The 23,761-nt window shown below is 28.6% G+C and overlaps 2 protein-coding genes and 1 long non-coding RNA gene across 3 annotated transcripts; all 3 read left to right on the top strand.

Annotated features, from left to right (window-relative positions):
• The first annotated feature begins 14,975 nt into the window (after positions 1 to 14,975).
• Positions 14,976 to 15,680, top strand: LOC126555019 (uncharacterized). The gene is made up of 4 exons (XR_007606755.1): positions 14,976 to 15,052; positions 15,136 to 15,198; positions 15,281 to 15,343; positions 15,496 to 15,680. It is a non-coding gene; the product is annotated as an uncharacterized LOC126555019 (long non-coding RNA).
• Positions 15,681 to 15,791: 111 nt separating this feature from the next.
• Positions 15,792 to 16,520, top strand: LOC126555013 (uncharacterized). The gene has a single exon (XM_050209985.1). The coding sequence runs from the start codon at positions 15,792 to 15,794 to the stop codon at positions 16,518 to 16,520; it is 729 nt and encodes a 242-aa protein (XP_050065942.1).
• A 102-nt stretch (positions 16,521 to 16,622) lies between these two features.
• Positions 16,623 to 17,891, top strand: LOC126555011 (uncharacterized). Its single transcript, XM_050209984.1, has one exon. It carries the CDS (start codon positions 16,623 to 16,625, stop codon positions 17,889 to 17,891), a length of 1,269 nt encoding a protein of 422 aa, XP_050065941.1.
• Positions 17,892 to 23,761: the final 5,870 nt, after the last annotated feature.

The raw sequence follows: 23,761 nt of genomic DNA, 5'->3' as shown, positions 1-23,761 counted from the left end.
TAAAAATGGCTTGAACACAACTTGTCCAGTGTAAATCAATAACTGCCTAAACTCAGTAGCTTTAAACCTTGATAATTCACTAAATGATCTAGGTTTTCGGGCAAACTCGCAAGGTATATTTGAGCGTAATACTAGTAAAAATTCTGATAACTGTTTAATTACCAAACTTGGCAAACGGACATTCAGTGTTCCTTTATATATCCATAAAGTAATTAATTTCTTCATTACGCCTAAATTCAATGTAAAAACATTTTTATTATAATATACTATATAAGCTGTTTAATAATAATAATTATAATAATATAAGAAGTGGATCAACTTATAATCTGTGATTTTGAAACATAGATATTCATAGGCGTAACTAGGGGGGGGACTTGAGAGGGCTTAGTCCCCCCAAAACAAATTTTAGCCCCCCCTGTCAAAATTCCTAGTCCCACCAACGGTAACTACATTTTTCAACTTCAATTTTAAATATCGCTTTTTTTTTTTTAATAATTATAAGTGTAAGACGTAATACGTATCATGTCGAGTAGTTTTTTAACTACATAAATACTACTTAGAATAGTAGAATACGATACTTAGGACTTAGGTATCGTAGGCAAATCTATTTTCCCAAATTTATACAAAATGCTACATTTAGCGCTTTCAATTCCAACAAGTTCTGCATCTTGTGAAAGAACGTTCTCAGCAATGCGTTGAATTAACAAATACATAAGGTCAACCATACTACCCAATAGTTTTACAAAGTTATCTATTATAGCAATTGAGAGAGATTTGTCAAACGTTCTAAATCTAAACAAAGAAGATATTTTAAATAAATTTGCCAATACTGAGCGGAGGCTTAAACTGAAATAGTTATCTTTAAAATTCACTTATGTTTTAAGAATTATTTTGTATCTAAAATAATACTTAATAAAATTTATCTATTTTAATGTTTACCTATCTCAATACCACTTTTTTATTATTTGTTTTATACATGCCATACACATTACAAAATTTAGAATAATAAAATAATATTATAATTTAATAATGAATGTTTTTTTAGGAACGAGTAAGGGGGGTGGGGGGGGGGCTCACATTTGTTATTTATATTAAATATGTTAGGGCTGAAGCCCCCCAAACTTTAAGGTCTAGTTACGGCTATGTAGAATGTAGATATTTAAAATATATATATAATATTAAGTATAAATATAAAATAATTTAAGTAAAGTAGAAAAGAATACTGAGGTGCCTTGAAAAATATATTATTTTAAATGTCTAATGTATCTATGACTAATCGTTGCAATTAATAAATAAAATTTATATACCCAAACAAGTTAGATGCATATAATCTAGGCCAATAGCAGAAACAAGGTCTATATCTGGCAATTCTGATAAAATTGATACAGTATCTCCAACATGATGTTCCTCATACTTTTTTGTAATATAGTCATCATGTGTTTTTTTAACTAAACAACTAGAAGTAAATGGAAAACAGGTACGATTTTGTATATATTCACCTTCTTCAATACATCTAGTGCATGAATCAAACCCAGTATGTCCTTTAATTCTTAAAATAAAAGACTTAGCTGGAGCGTCCATTGAGAATCCATCTATTATAACTTTAATATTTGTATCATCAATATTTATACCATTCCTTAACAAATATTTTGCCTCAAAAACAAACTCTTCTAAATATTTATTAGAATCATAGGGTTTTTCATTTCCCCAATAAATACCAATTGGAAAAACTGAATTATTATGAGGCCGAATATACCCTAATATTGGCCAAAATGCACTATTGCTGCTTTTAGAGATGGGCAATCCATCAATCCCAATCACAATTTTTACCACATCTACATTGGTAGTTGGATTTACTAAAAAAAATCTTTTAATGGCAGAAGCTAGACCAAAGTGAAAATATAAACCAGGTTCCAAAACTGTTATGTTATTTGTTTCGTTTACTTGTCTTGTTTTAAGTACAGATCGAGAATCTTTAGGAAGTTTTTCCAAACCAGGAATTTCTTTTAAAATTAATAATAGTCCATTTAACGCATTATGAGCAATATTATATTGCAAAGCCCGTGCAGCTAGATTATTTTTTATTTTATGATCCAATGAAATAAATGCTCCAGCTTCATCATTCATAATTTCCAATATAGAAGTATCATGTTGAGTAAACTTAAAAAAAATATATTTACCCATAAGTAATGTAATACAATAATAAATTGTAAAATAAATGCATACCTCTGGAGAACTATTTCCTATATTTAAATAATTTTTTTTAACAATTTTAGTAGTAATGTGTTCTACATTATCATTTGTATTGACAACAGATGTTAAAATATGAGATTCAATATTATTTGTTGATAAATCAAGAGATTCATTATTGTCTTCATCATATAAAAATTCTAGTTCCTCCCTCACTCTTCGGCGTTTAGTTCTTTTACTTGTCATAATTTAAAATTTACTATATATCTATCTGAATTTCTTTAATAACATAATAGTTACAAAATAAAATATAATATTATGTGATATTAAAAGCATAATCACTTTAATTTTATTTCTAAGGCATATTAATATAAAATGCATCTAATCATAGGCACATTGCAATTACGAAAGATTATTTAGTTACCTATTGAATACGACGGTAAATCTTATTTTTAAAATAATTTTTATAATGAATTAACACTGGAATTCACTAATACACATAATAAAATTATTTTCTATATATTAATTGGGAAATATAATATATACCTATAATAATAGTAATAAGTAATAATGAATTATAAATTATAATAATAGGTGGGTAATAATATATAATAAAATAAACTTACTATAATAATTATTATAATAATATGTGTAACACAATTAAACTGCAGGTTCCTCTGAAACAGATATTGAAATATTATACATATTAATATAACAATATAATCAAATAAATACTGTAGGTATTGAAAAAATAAATATTATAATATTTATTAGAAATAGGTACGCCAAATTATACTTACATTCGGTAGTATTATGTTGAGCACGTATAATAGATATTGAGTAGGGAATATTGCAGAGGTGCCCGTGTGAGATACTATATATTACACATTCAAAATTAAAATGTAAATAACACGATATAGAAAAAGAAAATATAACACTACGTTGGGACAAGTCCAAGTGACTCAAATATATTTACGTTTGACCGTTTACTGCAGTTATTCACAAACAATATTATTTAAAATACGAGCGGGTGGTATCACTACTAGTTCACTAGTACTATTTATTACTACTAATTCACTAGTATCATTCATTAAATATACTATATATTTAAATATTTAACCAATGCTATAGTATCGTTGTCAGTTTGTCACTTGTACCTATTTGCGTTGAGCACATTTACGTTTACGAGTTTAGTGTTTTAACATATAATAAATAGCGTCGTCATAAGTCGTTGACGGTTACTGATTAGGTTGTTAATGTGAAAGTGGAATCATAATAATTATATTGACAAAAATGACAATAATTTACGTGTATATTTTTGTGATATAATAAAATAATAATTGATAGTATAATCTCTGACATCACTATTGAAATTTCCCGACTAAAAATAGATTTTTAACAGTAAATGTAGACAATAATAAGCGATACCAATTATAACAACAAATTTAATGCGTTCCTGATCCGGGCTCCAGTTGCAATGTATATTATTATTATCGCCGTACGACGGAGAAAAAGACTCACAAAACTGCAGTTTTTAGCTCTGTCTCTCTCGCACTCCGAATTCAACCAACGCGTGCGAGTGAGAGGTCCGAGCGCCGATACGAAGCTTAATGTATATAGTAATAATGTATAATATATATATATGTATAATTGTATAATAATCTCGCTATCGGTTGTATCGGTGTGCTGTTTCTTATCGGTGTAACTTATGCACAGAAAGGAGTCTCTAGTGAGACTCTTCGATAATATATCTTATTATAATCATCTGCAAGGTCGCCAACAAAAACAATAATAACAACGTCATTCCAAATTCCAATTTCCAAGAATGAAAAATATAAAGTGGGAGATAAAACAAATGTTGGTGTAGCGGCCTTCTTATTATTATTCATATTATATATAGTCCATAATAATATTCTATATTAATTATTAATTCTATATTATAATATTATGTTTATTTAATATTTATAATAATTACATATATTATAATTATATTTATATGCTATTAGACTAATAATTTTCAAACTTTTCAAAGTATTTATAAAATATTTGAAAAAAATATTTATTAAAAGTTTTATAATAATTGTCTAGAAAATATTTTTTAGCAACTAGTGCAATATATTTTAAAAATATATTTTCACATTATTGATAAAATATCTTTGAAATAATATTTATGAAAAGTTGTATGACTATTGTTCAAAAAACATTTTCATGGAAACCTTATAAAAATATTTAATAAATATTTTTTACAATCATTTAGTACAATAATTAGTTAGCTTGAGAAGAAAATATTTTTACAATATTATTAGTCAAACATTCATTATTCAAGCACTTCAAAATATTCGCAAAATATTATCATTTTCTAAATGCTGTGTGGGTAATCATTAAATTTTCTCCAGAATTCATTGATTTAAGTTCAGCTAAAAAATGTAGTTCATTTTGAAGTCATAATTTATTTAAATTATCTATTAATAACACTGTGTTATTAATTAAATAATTGTAAATTTAGATTTTATTTTATTTATTGAATAAATTTTAAGATTAACTTCATAAGTTAAGTACTTACTGGAAGTAGATGCCACAGGGTCAACACAGTTTATAATTTGTTCTACAACAACTTCATCTTTATCATCTACATTGTCATTAATCATTAAATTTTCTCCAGAATTCATTGATTTAAGTTCAGCTAAAAAATGTAGTTCATTTTGAAGTCATAATTTATTTAAATTATCTATTAATAACACCGTGTTAATAATTAAATAATTGTAAATTTAGATTTTGTTTTATTTATTGAATAAATTTTAAGATTAACTTCATAAGTTAAGTACTTACTGGAAGTAGATGCCACAGGGTCAACACAGTTTATAATTTTTTCTACAACAACTTCATCTTTATCATCTACATTGTCATTAATCATTAAATTTTCTCCAGAGTTCATTGACTTAAGTTCAGCTAAAAAATGTAGTTCACTTTGAAGTCATCATTTATTTAAATTATCTATTACTAATTGAAAGTTTTTCCATAGATCCATAGTAAAGTGACAAAAAATAAATAAATAAAAAGTGATAGTAACTATTAGTATGGAACATTTTAAAAGATGTCTTGGAAAATTCCAATACAGAACCCATATAAAATTGAATGTAGTATTTTTTAAATTTTAAACATTGTTATTAATTATAATAATTTATTATTTCAACGAAAATAATATTATTTTTATTGATGTCAAATAATTGTTGTGAAAAATAAAATAAAACGGACTTTGTCCGTTAAAATACTTTTAAAAATTATTCAGAATACTTTAAAAAATTGTATTTAGAATACTAAAAAATACTTCAAAAAGTATTTTAATGCTTGTATTCTAATACTTTACAACACTGAATGATGGGTTATGTATTTTACTATAATTTTAATATGTTTATTCTTATTTATTTAAATAACATTAGTTATTGTAAACAAGTATAATTTTTGTAAGTTCCATACCTCCATGTCTCCATTTATTTATAAATTATCTACTTACCTGTTTTTTTTTTTAAAAATCGGTCCATTGACCCAGCTATTTTTTTTTTATTATTTTCTCTTTCTTCTTTCATTTTTCTTTTTGCTGATCCCGATAAATACTGCCTTGACGATGACATAATTTAATAATAAGTATATATTTAAATTAATTAAAAAATAATCGGGCGCGCAATGAAATGGCCAAATGGGTTCAACACGGGCAAATATTACAAAAATTGTTTGGATTAATATTTGTAAAATTATAAGCTAATGATTTTGTTTTGCATACATAATAATAATATTGTAGTTATGAAACACACGCGACAGTGCGACACGCGCAATAGTCGATTAATGATTAACTAATAACTTTATAATAATATTTGTGTTGAGCGTGTGTGATGTACTGGTGTGTTTATGAAAACAATATGTATAGTAATATATAATTCGTTATCGTAGGCATTATTGGGAAATTTTCGATACATCTATTTTTAGTTTTGGTCGCGCTGCGTTGAATGCAACGCTAGCGCGACGGTATCATTATTCGCCGTATTGGTCAACGGTGTACCAGCATACACGATAATACGTATGAAAAAAAAAGATTAAACAACCGATCAAATATTCACAATTATTAACCCACCAATGGGAATAAATTAAAAAATAAAAATAGTATAAACCAAAATCTAATATACTATTTGTAAAAAATAAAACATACATGTTACCAAGAATCTATTTTATTTTATGGTACTTTGATAGTTTGATATTCATAATATCGGGGGCCCCCCAATTTTTTAAAGAGTTGGGGCCCCAGTGCAATGCATCGCTTGCACCGGCGGTTTATCCGGCACTGCTCTCAATACAACTCGTAGTTCGTACTTCGTACACAATTCAAGCCCGATGCAACGTTCGATTTATTTAATGATTTACGGTACGCTTCGGCGCTTTGCATACGCTTTGGTAATTTTATTGATACAGACGAAAAACCTATTATACCACTATTATATTCGTTTGTATTCCAAAATTATTACTATGCAAATTAATAGATATTTTGATGATATAGGTAATAATTTAAATGTTCCTCACGAACCACGGTCAGTCGTCAGTAAATAGCATATTTTAAGCAGTCATAGGTTATAAATTATTACCACCTAGTAGTTACTATTTTTATTTATATTAATTAATTTTTTTTAATATCTAGGTATAAACATAAGTAAGAAAATAAATCATAAATTTATATAAATATACTATTTTTATTTTATTTTAAAGTTGACGACTTCATATTATGTTTAGCTACATTATAAAAAAAAAAAAAATAAAATAATATTTGCATATACTTAAAAAAACTCAATATTACATAATACAAAAAAAAAACCAAAAATAAAGAAGCTTTAAACGTTTATTCATTTTTTCTTCTTGTGCTTTAATTATATAATCTGGATTCCGTATTGGCATGTTACGTGTGTGCCTCGGGTCGGCCAATTCCGGCAAAAAGCAATTGAAAAAAAAATTGTTAAGTTTCGGTAACATGAGAGTAGCCCAAAAATGATTGTCCCTTTTAATTATTTCATACTTCATAACTTTTTTTGTCCACACGGCAAGAATACAATATTCTCTTTGTTAAACATTTAACTGTCCCTGTACTTGGTAATACCACTTATGATTTTTTTTAATTTCATAAGTCCCATTATTATTTTTTTTCCAACAGCTAATTTTTTTTTTCAATTCCTTCTTCCGGAGTTAGATCTGCAGCTGATTGAGGACATTTTATTTCGACCAAGCCATCTTCATCAATTAATCCATCTGGAGTTGCTCCTATGAAATAATTGAACTCATCAATGAACAATCCACACTCTATAATTTTTTATACTTAGTAGTTAGTATATTTTCTAAACAAATTTTAGCTTCATTTTCGTGATTTCTTCCATACTCCATTGCTATTGTATCAACATCAGTTGTATAAATTAAATTTTTAATTAGATTTTCACATCCGGTGTCTGGACGACGGTTAATTATGCTTCCAAAGTTTGAAGCAGTAAGTAATTTACGCCTTATGTCCAACCAATTCTGACAAGAACTTTGGTCAACAGTTTGTCTTTCTATTAAATCTCTTGGGGCAGCCACTTTTTTCATGGACTCAATGACTTCCATTTTTTTCAATATTATGTTAATTTTCACTCATATCTGATTTCATAGCATTTTCTCCATATGAGCCATTTGAATCATTAACACCAAATAATTTTTTTTTATATCTTTTGTTTTTCGTCAAGCGATTATTTAGACGAAATTGATTATTTCGCCGTGTTATTTCCATTTTCACTGATGGCAATTTTCCAATGGGACTATTCTTTAAAATTGTCTTGTGCAAAGAATAAAAAGGTCTTTTAGAATTTTTCGTGACTGTAGCAATCGCACAACGTCCAGCGTATGACCCTTTTAGAGCAAAATTTATTCTTTTCCCTCCTATAAGTTTTGCAATAATGGCATTAAATGATTCAACTATATTGCTGTCAACATTCAGTATCAAGCTTGAAGTATGTCTAGCAAGATACCTAACAGGTCGCATTACGCTATCTATAAACACTCTATCTGTACTGATAATTTTTTCCATGTAATTAATATCGTCGGTTTTATTACAAAAATACTTTGAGCAACTACTATGATTACCGAAAACATGGTTGACAACATTTAAAATATCATTTCGGAGTCCTGAAACAGAATTTTCTTTTTTATTATATTCAATAGCTTTCACTATACCTTTTCGCATTCGTAGAATATTATGCGATAACCACTTTCTATGAGCTAATTGACCAGCTTGTTTCACACTCGAGTCTCCATCGGCTATCAACTTTTGATATCTTATACCATACATAGGTTCACTTTGTTTAAAACCTTCAACTATTATAGCTGCTTCTATACCCGACGATCCATTTTGATCCGACCAATTTTTAGTGCAACAATGTTCTTTAACTTCTTTTGAATCAAGACCAGAACGAATACAAATTGAACAGTATTTATTTTTTATTCCCAAAAATAAAACTTTCTTTTGTTCTATACTCAATTATTGCAGCCTGTGTAATAAAAAAATAAAAAAATTTAAATATTTAATATGAACATATAAAATATTATATCAATTATTTAATTATAATATGACTTATATAGATAGGTAAGCTTGAAAATTTTAATTTTAATGTATTTTTCTTAACTTAATTAATTTTTGAGGTTGTTAAAATCTAAAGCTAATTCTAAAATCCGTCGTCCCACTATAGTGTGTTCAATATGATTCTTGATAGGTGAAATACTTATTTCTAGCTTATGTGTTTCAACATCAGAATTTACGTCATATTCCATAGACTTTGATAATGGTTGGGCTAGGTTATCATCATCTTGAGTTAATGAACAAGAGACTTTTGCAGCTTGGAAAATAGGTGTACAAGTTTCAGTGAGCACAGAATTTGGAACTACATCAACAGGGGGGACTGATGAAATTTGTGAATAATTTGAAGAAGCTTGATCACTGTGCGCTCTGGATAAATTAAAAGTGTATACTTTTACATATGTAGTTATATATACAACTAAACCACAATTAATTATATATATATATATATTTTTAATCATTAAAATGTTCGTAATATTACATCAGTATACTTATACTTAAAATGTAGAGGTAAATTAAAAAAAAAAACGGAAACTCGCTATTTTGTATAGTACCTATAGGGGCGTTCGATCATAGATTATTAGGTCATCACTTTATAACGGGCTGTAGCCTATTTGGCGGCCTGAGGGTTATGAACATTTGCGTCCAAAATAAAAAACTTAACGCCCTGATTTAAAGCTCAAATGCGCAAATTTTGCATGCAACGTTGTCATCAGTTATTGTATTTAAAAAAATAAAATCGGACGTAAAATCAAAATTAATAATCATTAAAACTAATAATTTTAAAAATAATGATAAATAATACACCGTATAAATATTATATATCTAACTATTATTTATTTTGCATTAAATTATAAATTTAAAATTTTTACGAAAATCAAAAAAATAATAAATACAATTACAATCCTACACATATATATCTAAATTTTAAATATTATTAATATTACGTTAAATTAAATATAAATAGAACCAAAATAAATAATTTTTAATTTTTTTAGTTTTTTTTCTATAAATATCAATAAAATTTTATTTGTTGGGTCAAAAAGCATAAAAATATAATACAATAAGACTCCTGATATATTTTTACAATAGCTGTTAAAAAATATTAAAAATACATAGGTTTAGTACCTAAGATCATAAGCTGACTGACCATCTTCGCTTAGAATCGTTTTTCTAATACAATTATATTATTTCATTGAATTCAAATTTAACACAATCCATTACATTGACCCACTTGTAACTAATGTACAGCAGAGCGACACCCACTTGCCCGCCTTTTTTGAATAATAGATAGGTATATTTTATGTATTGTATAAATATAGGTATTTATAATAATTGGTAAACAATTATTACAAACTAACGAATGAAGTCATTGGTTTCACGCATTTTTGAGATCAGTTATATCATATATTTGGTAAAACACGGTATATCTTTTTAACAATTTCCAATAGAATCTTGAAAAGCTGTTACGACTATACCTAAATATCACGAACATTTTTAAATTATTGTTTAATGTTACAAACATTCTACGTAAAACTAGGAATTGAAAATAAAAAATATATAATAATTAAATATGTACCTTGTCCATCGACTTTTAAATAAGGTTTGTGAACCTATTATCTTAGATTTCTTTTTTTTTTTGAAGGAAACCCTCTCTTTTTTTTTGCTCATATTCGTAGTTGAATTACTCGAATTCATTTCAATGTTCACGTTTGAAGTTCAAGACGGAAATGATTTTAATAATAATAATCACTAATCAATCAGCAGACTGTATAGTGTATAGTGACTATAGTGTATACACAGATATATGTCATAGACATAATATTATATATATAATAATTAATAATTTTAATATATATATCTGTGAGTGTATACAAAAGGAATGGATAAAAATAGCCATGCGGGAGGAAGAAAGTTGTCATGTTATCGCTCGTGGCGTCACGACCATCGATGCACTTCCAGAAATAAATAAAATAGGAGTGGGGGATTTAGTAATTGTGGTCACCGTTAGAATTGTTGAGTAGCACAGGTTGTGCAATAAATTATTTTATATCCATCATTATATCGAAAAACATGTGCTAGTATTTCTAAATTTATGGCTTCCAGGAAGATTTAGAGAAATAACATACTTAAATAAAATTAAAGCCACGATCTTAATTTAGGTTCACACCAGATACATTTTGAAATACTCTAATATTAAGATTCTTATAACTGTTTTAAATTCTTAAAATATCAGTTTTTTAATCGCTTGTATTGAATTCAAAAATAATAATTATTAAAAATGATCTGGTGTAAACATAGAAGACTAGACTAGGTAACGAGTTCAGAACAGTTTTCAAAATTAAAATTGAATAGTTGTAACGGTCTGTATTTTGATACCTTTCCCGTACAAAATATAAATGATAATAACAAGAGTTTTATAATGAGAATTTTTTTATTTAACAATCTTTTCTTTGAACACTTACAATTATATAACATATATAATACAGAGGTTCCACATTAGCTTTACGTATAACCATACGGTAATTATACGTGTTTGAATATAATATGACTCGCGATTTCTACAATTTCCCATTCACAATTATAATGTTTAAAATACTTACGGTTTTATTAGTTAAATTAATTGTATGTATGTATTTAACGTGTTTTCCTATAAGCAAAATAATATTACACCGTAATTAGATCGATACGGGGATCTCGTAATGATACGGGTGGTGGTGATTACGCTATCTGCGGCGGCAATGTCGTGATATATTCGTTCCGACGATAACGGCGGCGTGTACGATAGTGTGTGGTAAATATAACGGCGGCGATGTTTACTCCATACGCTCTGCCCGCTTATGGTGGTTTAAGATTCGCGTTGTCCTACACACTCTAGCTTTCTCGACGGTACGGGTAGCCGAGAACGGCGGCGGTCCTATTGACGGCGGCAGGTGGGCACGTTCTAGCCTTCCCGACGGTACGGGTAGCCGAAAACGGCGGCGGTCCTATTGACGGCGGTGGTTGCGTAGGAAAACGGTCCTATTAGTGTAGGCCGAATGCGTCCGTGTGTCTAGCCTTCCCGAAGGTGGCCGAGAAACACTTTCGCACTAGCCAGTCACTAATATGACTATTCGGCAAAAGCGAACTGTTCGTCGGCGTTGACTGCGGAGCTCTCTTATATAGTATATGTCCTCCGCGTTCGTGTGTCGCGGAGATGTTATTTCCCTATCTGGGCAACGTGTTAGGTATTGCTCCGCAAACACGAAAGAGGTATTACCACGCTCTATCGGCGGCGGAGATTAGTTCTGGGGCTTTTTGTTTAACTATTTGCTGTTGGGCGGCGCGTCGTAAGTAGTAATATGTCGTATTCGTTACATAGTTTAAACTATGTTAATTTTTGGAAATTCAAAGACCATTTTAGCACTTGAAAAATCTAGTGACGAAGACCTTTAATATTTACTATTATTATTCGACAGCGTTTTTACAATATTCTAAATAACAATATAATTATTGTTTTAAAGTGTATACATCTTAGAAAATTGTTTTATCGTTAGTTAAAATTTTAATGATGAGATATATTTCTCATCATATCTAAAACAAAAAATGCTGAATATGTTATGGGTACAGGTACGACGTCGATACTAGCAGGGAATGGGTTACTTTCTAAATAAACTCCTTTTGTTAAAAACCGTTTACATAATATACATCGTGTTTAATAACAATAATCTTTAAACGCTTCCATATCTTTAAATCGATCAAACTGGTATATAGAATTGTAAGTTTGAAAACCGCCAGATCTTTCATCATGATAACATGCACTGCTACACTACTTTTGGGTTCCTACATTTTGTATAGACAGTTCAACTAATGTATAATTTCGAAGTGGATCGGTTAAATTATTTAATACATGATCCTTTATCATAAATGGGTAATCATCTCCTACTTATCTAAAGGTGATTTCTGGGTTAATACGATAATATTCTAAAGATTCTAGAACATTGTTGATTTTTCTATCCCGTGTATTGTTTGAAACGATTGAAGACATACCGTAATTTATATTTTAAAAACAATTTTTAATTGAATATTGTACACGTATACAATAATAATGTGCGTGTATTCGTTTGAATCGTTCTATATGTAACGTACACCGATCTGCCTATATTTTTTTTTTTTTTTTATAAAAATAATATCTATACTAATGATATATACTTACATTGTTATTTTGTGAAGTTGAAATATTTGAAAAAAAAATTGAACTTTTTCTCTGTGTGTTTGTGTTAAACGTCGTGATGTATTATGACATATTATAAGTTTGTGAGACCGTTGTTCAATGTTTACGATAAAACTGTTGATGTTTTGAGATAAGTAAAAAAATTAAATTAGATTTTATAACTATTTTATATTTTATGTTTAATGATATATACCTACTTATAATATTCTTTGAGAAGTTGAAATATTAAAAACACTTTTTTCCGTGTTTCTATGTGCTGAACAGTGTGAGGTGAATGATATGATGCGGTATATTTATACTCTCGGTACTTTCGAAATAATACTAGTTCCTCTACTCGTATTTATATGAGTTCTCAATGTCGTCCAGGGATTAGTATTATTAATAATCATAATTTAGGTTTCATTTAGAGTGGCGTGATCTCATTATAATAATCTACATATTTATGAAAATATAACCTGTTTTTCCGCTGAATGTGATAAAAAATCCATGGAAACGCCCTGCTTTACATATGTTATATGTCAACGTTATGTTAATGTTAATGTTTATGTTAACGGTATGTTTTATACCAATAATTTTACGCGAATAACAATATTTCTACATGGTGCATTACAGGGGCGCCGAAAGTTGGTTTTGTCTATGACAAATGTCATAGATAAATTAGTGGGTGGGTGGGTGGATCGTGGATATAGCGTGAAGAAAAATAGGGACTTCTGTTTTACTGTAAACATTTTACTGTAATATTGTTATAACTTATAAATAAAACGCATTGAACATATCCAATCATCTCATTACAGTCTGCTATACCAGTGATACTACTGTATTTACTATATATTTATATAATTATAATTTATAATATTTTATATTATTAAGGTATAAAAGTATAAAACATACGTCATACAATGATTAAATTGTATCATTATTTTTGTTACAACTCAATGTTTGGTTATTATTAGGGTTTAAAATATAAATACATTAATACATATATATATATATTAATATTTTATCTCATGGGCTTAGTGGTTTAACCAGTGTTAATGTGTTGAGAAAAAATACGATACGAGTGGGTATTTTTATACGAAAATAGAATTATCAATATGAATATTGACGTGTAGAACGTTGAATTAGAGATCTGAAGAAGAGTGGTAGGGCGCTGCGTTATCGCGACAGTTTGTTTTCTTAGTTCTTACATATTTCTGTCAAAACTTAACATTTTTATCGTACAATATTCTATGTTGTGATTTTTTGTTAAATTTGAGTAAAATTTTAAACAATTAAACATATTATAATTATCTATACATTTATAAAATGAATTCCTGTGATTTATGTGGAAAATTAAAAGCGACATTAAATAATACCAATTGGGCACGTCACTTGGAAGCTTGCAAAAACAAAAGACGAAAATTAAAGCATTTTGATATTTCAAAATTTTTTTCTCCAACCAGAGGCAAGTATTTATTTATTAAATTATTTAAATCTTGTATTTTTAATTTGAAATATAGACTATAGTACCTATAGATGATATTAGGCAATATAATTTTATGTTGTAGGTACTTATTATATAGATTAACTGAATAGGTAAGTACCTAAATTTTTTTTTTTGACAGAAAATAATCGAAATGATTATGAAGAACCTCTACCAACTGTAAAAGGTCATTACAATTAGGCAGTTACAGTAAAAATTATGTATATTGTATGCATTTTTATGTTAATTTGAGCAAGCCAATAAGTATACAAATTTCAAATAATACCTACCTACACCATTACACCAATTAAGTTTATCAATTATTTTTTATTTATTTTATTAAATATGTCTTCATTTTAATTAATAATTTTAATTAAGGTTAAGTAATTAATTTTTTTAATTTATTATTAAAGACCAATACTTCTCTGCTTCTTTTAATAATTACTATTAAGTATTAATAAATATTTCTTTTTTTTAACAGAGACAGAAAATAATGTAGCTTGCTTTCAATCTAATGCTGTAGAACTTTGTCCAGCTGTAGAAGGTAAATATATTTAAAGACAAATACCTACTTTTTTGACCATGATAATTAATTACTATTAATGGATATTTCTTTTTTGTTAACAGAGACAGAAAATACTTTAGCTTGCTTTCAATCTAGTGCTGTAGAACTTTGTCCAGCTGTAGAAGGTAAATATATTTAAAGACAAATACCTACTTTTTTAACCATGATAATTAATTACTATTAATAGATATTTCTTTTTGTTAACAGAGACAGAAAATACTTTAGCTTGCTTTCAATCTAGTGCTGTAGAACTTTGTTCAGCTGTAGAAGGTAAATATATTTAAAGACAAATACCTATTTTTTTAACAATAATAATTAATTTCTATTAATGGATATTTCTTTTTTTAACATAAACAGAAAATATTGTTGCTTGTGCTTAATCTTATGTTATTTATTAAATATAACAAATTTTATTTTTATAGATGATGTATGTAAATGGAAAAATGATCCATGTATTTTCATTAACAAACATTTAAGTCCTGAAGAAAAACGATTTATTTCTGAACTTGGACCTTGTCAACCATTAGAAAATGATTTATATGGTTATCAGTTTCCAAAAAATACTAATGGGAGGCATTTTAATGAACAGTGGTATTTCAGAGTACTACCTGACGGTAAAAAAGTTATTAGAGATTGGTTATCTTACTCACCGAAATTAAATAAAGCCTTTTGCTTGCCTTGTATTCTTTTTGGTTCTGATAAAAATATTTCTTCAAGAATGTCCTGGGCAATAAATGGTTATGATGGTTGGCAAAATGGTCACAATAATATAAGTGCCCATGAATTAACTACATCACACATCAATTCATCTGTCATATTAAAAATTCAAAAAACTACTTTGCCAATTTTACCATCTCTAGAATATGGCAGAAAAATGGAAGTAGCGACTAACCAAAAAGTTGTTTCCGAACTCATTGATATTGTTGTTTTTTTGGCACAACATACTATTGCATTTCGTGGACACAAAGAGAATTGGTCATCTAACATTAAAGGGAACTTCAAAGATCTAGTTATTCTTATGGCATCTCAATCTCCAATTTTATCATCTCATCTGTCTCTAGTCAAATCTAAAGGAAAAAAAGTAACTTCCTTTATTACTTGGGAACGCCAAAATCAGTTGATTGACTGTGTTAGTCAATCTATTAAATGCACTATTAATAAAGAAATATCTGAAGCATCATTTTTCAGTATTTCTATTGATTCAACGTTTGATGCATCTCGAACCGAACAAATTTCTTTTATAGTAAGATATGTTAATAGTACTGGGGATATTTTTGAAAGACTGCTTGCCCTCAAATCATCTGCGATTACAACAGGAAAAGTTCTGTTTAACATCTTTAAGAGTGTCATGGAAGAAAATCAACTACAATGGAAAACTGCATTAGTGGGTCAGTCGTATGACGGAGCTGGAAATATGTCGGGCGAACATAAAGGTTTGCAATCTTGAATTAAATTGGAAAATAGTCACGCATTATTCATATGGTGCCATGCACATCGATTAAACTTAGTTGTAACATCTATAATTTCAAAAGGCAAAGATGCTATAGATATGTTTGGTAATCTTGAAAGTTTATATGCTTTTTTATGGACTAGTAAAAAACGAGTTGATGTTTTTCGACAAAAACAGTATAAACTATATCCAAATAAACAGCTTCAATCCGTGAAACGTGTTGCAACAACAAGGTGGATGTCCCATTCGGTAGCTTTGAAAACAATAATATCTAAATTTGAGGCATTAATTCAAACCTTGGAAGAAATAATTGAAAAAGAAGGCCCAGCAGATGTGAAAACTGCTGCGACAGCTAATGGTTTGATTAGCTATTTTTTGTCTTTTCGATTTGTTTTAACAGCATTCTGTTTTAAAATTTTATTTGATATTCTTGATCCACTTAATAAAGCATTTCAAGAATCAGATATTGATCTTTTAACAGCAACAGACCTTATTTTCTCGGCTCGCTATGATCTTAAACAAAATATAAATGATAATATATTTCAAAACACTGTGAATAATGCCAAAGCTTTTATTAATGCATCTGATAGAGAATTTGAAGAACTTAAACAGATAAGACCCATTAGAATACCTAGAAAACACGATCAAAATGGTAAATGTTCAGATAATCCTATTATAGATCCATTATTAAAAATGAAAGTTGAGACATTTAATGTTATATTAGATACAACTCTGTCAACTTTAGAAAGTCGATTTAATGATGAACATATTGGTATTTTGAGAGATATTTCATTATTTTCAAAGAAAAGAATTGAGGAAATAAATATTAATGTTAACAAGTTTCCAATAGATGGTTTTAATGTATTTTGTTCAACTTATACAATTATTTCACAAGAAGATCTGAAAACAGAATATTTACAGTTTGTTAAAATTTTCAAAATATTAAATAATAATATTGATTTACCTCATGCATTACATCAAACACACAATTTTGATGAAGATGAGAAATTAACATCATCGTCAAGTGATGAAGAACTACCTACAAAAAGAAAACAGGAAATGCAAAATGCTGGTAGTATAAATCATGTTTTTAAAGTTTTCTGTGCAGCAAATATGAATTCAGTTTTTCCAAATCTTTACATTGCATTTAAAATAACTGTAACATTGCCAGTAAGTAGCGCAAGTACAGAAAGGTCATTTTCACGTTTGAAATTACTTAAAACCAGACTGAGAACTAGTATATCTCAAAACCGATTAGAAAACCTTCTAATAATATCTTGTGAAAATGATATTGTAGTTGACAAAGACGAAGTAGTTAAAAAATTTGCAATTAAAAGTAAAGTTCTTACTAAACTACTTACTCTGTAAGTTTGTTCTTAAATCTTAAATATAATGGTTTTATAAATTTTTAAATTTTAAATTTCTGAAAAAGATACAATTTTTTGTTTATTATTACTATTTATTTTGTAACTTAAAGTAACCAGTAGGTAAGTTCATTATCTTATATTGTTTGTACAAATTACACATACATTTAGTTTAATATTGTATTAAATATTTATTCTTCTCATTTAAATTTAATATTAAAATATCTTTTGCATATTTAAATATTATTTTTTAATACAATTAAATCTATATCTTTAGCTTTTTTTACCAAATTTATCTTAAGTGTACCCTGTTGTAAATACCACAAGTAAAATAAATAAAAACTCACTTAAATTGAATCTTAATTTAAAAAATTAATAATCTATTTACATTTACTCTACATGTAAGACTTATTAAGAATATATTTGTATAATATATAGGTATTATTAAATATTTAAAAGTTAAAAATATTAAAAATTGACTTATGTGAAGTGAGGCCACTCAAATTACAAGCAGTTAAGGAATCGCTGCTCTATATTATTTTTGTTAGTGGGTGGGTCCAATTGGTGGGTGGGTGAATTAACTCAAAATTGTCATAGGTGTTTAAAATTACATCGGCGCCCCTGGTGCATTATAAGAATTATTCATATGAGTAAACTCTGTTCCAAAAGAGAACGGTCACTTTTGCGCATACGACTGACGGCTGCGGCAGTACCAAGGCCAAATTTCCCCCACCTTACTACACGACGTTTCACGAAGACGTTGCCGAGCTTTTACGATTACCGAAACGCGCGGAAGCTTGCGGCTGCTTTAGCAAGTACTACAGTCCAGCTCACGAAAAGTGAACGTTGATATCAGCGATCCCCGTGGCCGTTTTCAACAAGTGATTACTAAACCCGTTCGTGTTAAACGAATCATGGATCATGAGACGGCCAACGATAGGTACATAGTACAAAACGGAGAACCCCTGGATTCAACAACATTTGGACACCACCCATCGACCTTGAACGTTCACTTTTCGTGAGCCGGACTATAATTACTAATTAGTAAGGCCAAGGCGCTGTACCTGTAGTATTGTATTGCGACTGCGGTGAATTGGTGTTGTTTGTCACTACGAAATTTTTGTTACAAAAAAATTTTCGTCAAATCCTAACAATATTTTTTGAGACAAAAGTACCCAATAAGAATATTTAAAATCATAAAAACACAATTATACTGTAGGTAATAATCAAATAAACAATAATAAAAATATAATATTAATCATAGTGGAAAACGATAATTCAAATATAATACTAAAAACAATAATACAATTACAATAATCATAGTCAAAAATATAATAATACAAATTTTCGTCAAATCCTAACACTAATTTTTTAGACAAAAATACCTAATAAGAATATTTAAAATCATAAAAAAGTAAAATTATACTGTAGGTAATAATCAAATAAACAATAATAAAAATATAATATTAATAATAGTGGAAAACGATAATTCAAATATAATACTAAAAACAATAATACAATTACAATAATCATAGTCAAAAATAATAATACATAATTTACAAATGAATTTACTCGTCTGGAAGAGGTCTGACGTCGTTATCTGAGTCCAAGTCCGATTCTGAGTCCGAGTCATCGGGGCCCAAATTCAAAACACATGGTTCTTGTTCAGCCGTCAACTCATCAACAATGAGGTCCATGTTCCACAATTTGTCTTCTTCGTCAACTACATGTTTAATAAAATTTTTCCACATCTCAGAATCTACCCTTTGAACACCTTCGATTAATAATCGTTTGACATCTTGCAGCTTGAAAGTGGTATTATTCTTTCTCACATAATTTTTTACACTGGACCATGCGAGTTCAATCGGATTGAGCTCGCAATGATATGGTGGTAAACAAAGTACATCTTTATTATGTGTCTTGACCATTTCATCTATCACGTATTTGTTGTGCATTGGCTTCAGTCTATTGACAATCGGAATTAGTTCTCGAATAACCATAGACTTATCAACAACCTCTCCTTTGCTCTCGAGCCACGCAATAATATCGGCTTTCCTCGTATTCAAATTTGGGCACTTTTCTTGTTTTACGGAGTGATAAGGGGCGTTATCCATAACAATAACAGCGTTATCTTTGAGTCTAGGCAAAACACTTCCCAACCATTCACGGAAACATTCACCATTCATCTCATCGTGATAGTCTTGAGTGTTTTTTTTAGACTCAAAGCATAACAAACTGTCAGGGACGAATCCATCTTCAGATACTATATGGCAAACAATAAGACGCTTCCCTTTTCCACTTGGTTTTACTGCACCGGTTGTAAGGCCCTTTGAAGTTGCATCCCTTGCTGATTTGATCGATTTATCGTACCAAACTTTGTGTGGAACGTCACCAGCATTGACCCAAGTTTCGTCCAGATAATATATTGGTCGACCCTCTTCTCGGTATCGCCGTATCGCCCTTAAATATCACCTCCGCCAATCAACAATTTCAGTCTTCTCTATTAAAGCGCTATTACGACCTTGCTTCACGTACTCAAAGTCCATAGATTTTAATAATCTATACAGTGAGGTACGAGAGAAATTGGGTAAGTCCTCATCTTAATTGATTACTTGAAGAATTTTGTCTAATGTTGGGAACTCGCGATCAGACCAAAATGTATGTATCTTCCATCTTATTGCATATTTATCAAAATCATCTACCTTATCCTTCACATTTTTAAACTTTTTGATTCTATTCGGAGATGAAATTGTTTTGGACCGTTTGTACTCCAAGATCGTTTGATAAATAGTTCCAATTCCAATTCCTAGTTGTTCTGATAATATTTTTTTTAGATGAACCATTTTAGCATCTGGATTTTGAGTTATGTGGTGTTTGTATGCGTTTATAATAACTGTTCTGGTGACAGTCTTCTGTACAGTAAATTAGAAATGGGTCACTGTAATCGATGTTGTTAAATTTGAATTCAATGCGAAAAAACGAAAAACGATTTATATATTGTTATTATTAATACGGTAGGCAAATATGTTAAATTAATCTTAGTCCGTGACTATAATATTGTACACAGATGATAGAGATCTTAGATCATATATTACTGGATAGAGCCATTGCCTATCTCTCTATGTTACGAAATCGTGTCATCATAATACGGATTACACTTTATCACTGCGCATGCGTAAACATTTTATCAATTGTTTTTATTTACATAACGGATAGTAGTGATAATATCGTATGATTGATTATTATGTAAATGTTTTATTTTATAATTTAATAATAATTATTTTATAATTTACAATATAAAATGTATTTATTTACATTATTTAACCTATTGATTTTTAAACAAAATTAATTTTGTCAAATTTCTTCTGACATTTTTGCCCGTAATTGATAATGTATGCATCTTTGCATAATGGTGCATTCTAAGTGTAATATAAAAATTAATTATTATATTTAATAATTGACTGCGGTGATTGTCCAGAGGATCTTGATTTAAAATATGGGTTTTCATTAACTGCGAGTTGAATATTGTAGAATCATGACATATTTCATTCATTGTTTTTACAATTAATATTAGTTTAATATTTTTATGTGTTAGTAATATATTTAAATTCATTCTTATTATATATTCTGTAGTTAAACATATCTTATGTACATCAGTTGTTGGAGTAATCAATTTCCCTCTAGTTTTTAACTTAAGTAATCTTGATGCATTTTCATTATTTTCTACTGTTAACATTGAATCACATACAATACACAATTTTTTATTCTTCTTAATTTTCTGTACAATAAACCCACTAGTATATTTCACCACGTCTGTAACATACTCCTCTAATTCTGGCATTCTATAATCATAATCATGTTCAAATTCTTCAAATAAATCAGATTCATTATCTATATCATTATCATTGTTCATAATAGCATCAGCATCTTGCCGTTTCTTTGCACTAACAAATAATATACTAGAACTGTCCAACTGAGTACAATTTCCATAGATTGAACCATTTACTTCATGTCTAACAATAAGTCTTTTGTTGGCAGATCTAAACTGAATTGGATTGGGATTATTATTAAAACCAACACGACTTCTCATTGCACTAAAAAAGATTTCCAAGTGGTCTTGACTAAGTTTATAACTTAATAAATAGGTCATTTTTTCTTCTTTAACTACCTTGTATGTATTAATTAAATTTGTCAAACATATGATTAAACCAACAAAACCTACTTGTCGTTTACTTTTAATAAGTTGCTCTCCATTAGCATCATTATTTGTTGGTCCATAACGCAACCCTTCTACATAAGTCTTGAATGCTTCTAAGAAGTTTTCAATTTTTTCAATATTGTCATCATTAATTGGACAATTATATTCACCTTTAGCATATTTATTACGACAATTAAGTAAGTCAAATGCATCATTAAATATTTGACAAAATTCTGCTGTAGCCTTAACTTCATTTATTAAATTTAATTGCTCACAAAATAATAAACTTGAACTAACACTTGCACTCAACGTTTGCACACACAGACGGACATTCATTTTATTTTCATAATATTGAATGTGTGGTTTTTTCAATTTGTTTGCTGCATGTAAACCTTTACTTTCCTGAATTCTATGTAGATCTGCATTACAACTCCATTTTATTGGTTCATTATATTTATTAATTAATATCTTTTTGTCGCCTAGTGTATTCGGTACTAATTTAATCATGTGACAAGCATCCCAAAATATAAAAATTTTATTTTGACTGCCAGGATATTCAATCCAAGGTTTAAAATTTGAAGATGTATATTCAAAATTTGCACCTCAAGATTTACACATTGAAATATTCGAAGCAGCACCATCAAATGTTATAGAATAACACTTAACTCCTGTTTCTACTAACAGTTCCAAACATTTTATCAGTAAACTGGCACGTTCAGAACCAGAAAAACTGTGAATTAAAAAGTACCCCAATGGAATTTTCCAGTGGCCATTAATACAAACTGCTAAAAATACCAATGCATTCGTAGCTTCCTGAGTACAATCACTATCGTTTTCATTTCCTGTACCTAAATCAACACCACCATAAAACCTTCCATTTAAAAAAGAAATTTGCTTTCTTATAGCCATTTCATCTATAGAAATATTTATGATGACCGGGTCAGATGACTGATTTTGTCTTGCTTTAAGGGCTGCAAATGATTCTTCGGTGAATCCTGGTTCACCTTTAATTACACAATACCACTTTTTTAAAGTTGAAGGATGGGGGAGTAAATTATTAAAATGTTTTCGAACAAATGTATACGCTTTGTTAGAATAAAATTGTAACGTAAGAGCAAAAGACCTTATTGCTGGAGAAAATTTAGCATTTTTCAATTTAAGGCTTCTATTTATAGTTTCTTTTATAGATTCTGAAGTAGTTCTCTGTAAAAATTTTAATGCATTCAAAAATTTTAATTTCTTATAAGTGTTTTGAACTAGAAAGTAATTTCATTTAATTATATAATTAGCCCACATACGAGCCCATAATACTACACATAAAAGTTACACAAAGATTAACATAAAATGTTTATAATTTAATATAGAAATGCACAATAATTACAACACAAACAGATTAAATTGTTTAATTAAATGTATACCAATATTCCACAAGATTAATATAAAGTGTTTATAATTTAACATAAAAATGCACAAACAGATTAAATTATAAGATTAAGAATAATAGTGTGGACAGAGTAACCAATGTAGAAGTATTGGAAAGAATTACATAAGGAAATTTATTATGGAATAATCATAGACCTTATACTAAGTCAACCCTAGCACAAGGTTTATGGAAATAATATAGTTAGAAGACGAATAATAATAGAGAAGAATGGATGATATCTGCAAACCAATCC

Source organism: Aphis gossypii, unplaced genomic scaffold, assembly GCF_020184175.1.
Source record: "Aphis gossypii isolate Hap1 unplaced genomic scaffold, ASM2018417v2 Contig00678, whole genome shotgun sequence".
In the NCBI taxonomy this organism is placed as follows: domain Eukaryota; kingdom Metazoa; phylum Arthropoda; class Insecta; order Hemiptera; family Aphididae; genus Aphis; species Aphis gossypii.
This window is presented reverse-complemented; position numbering and strand designations above follow the sequence as displayed.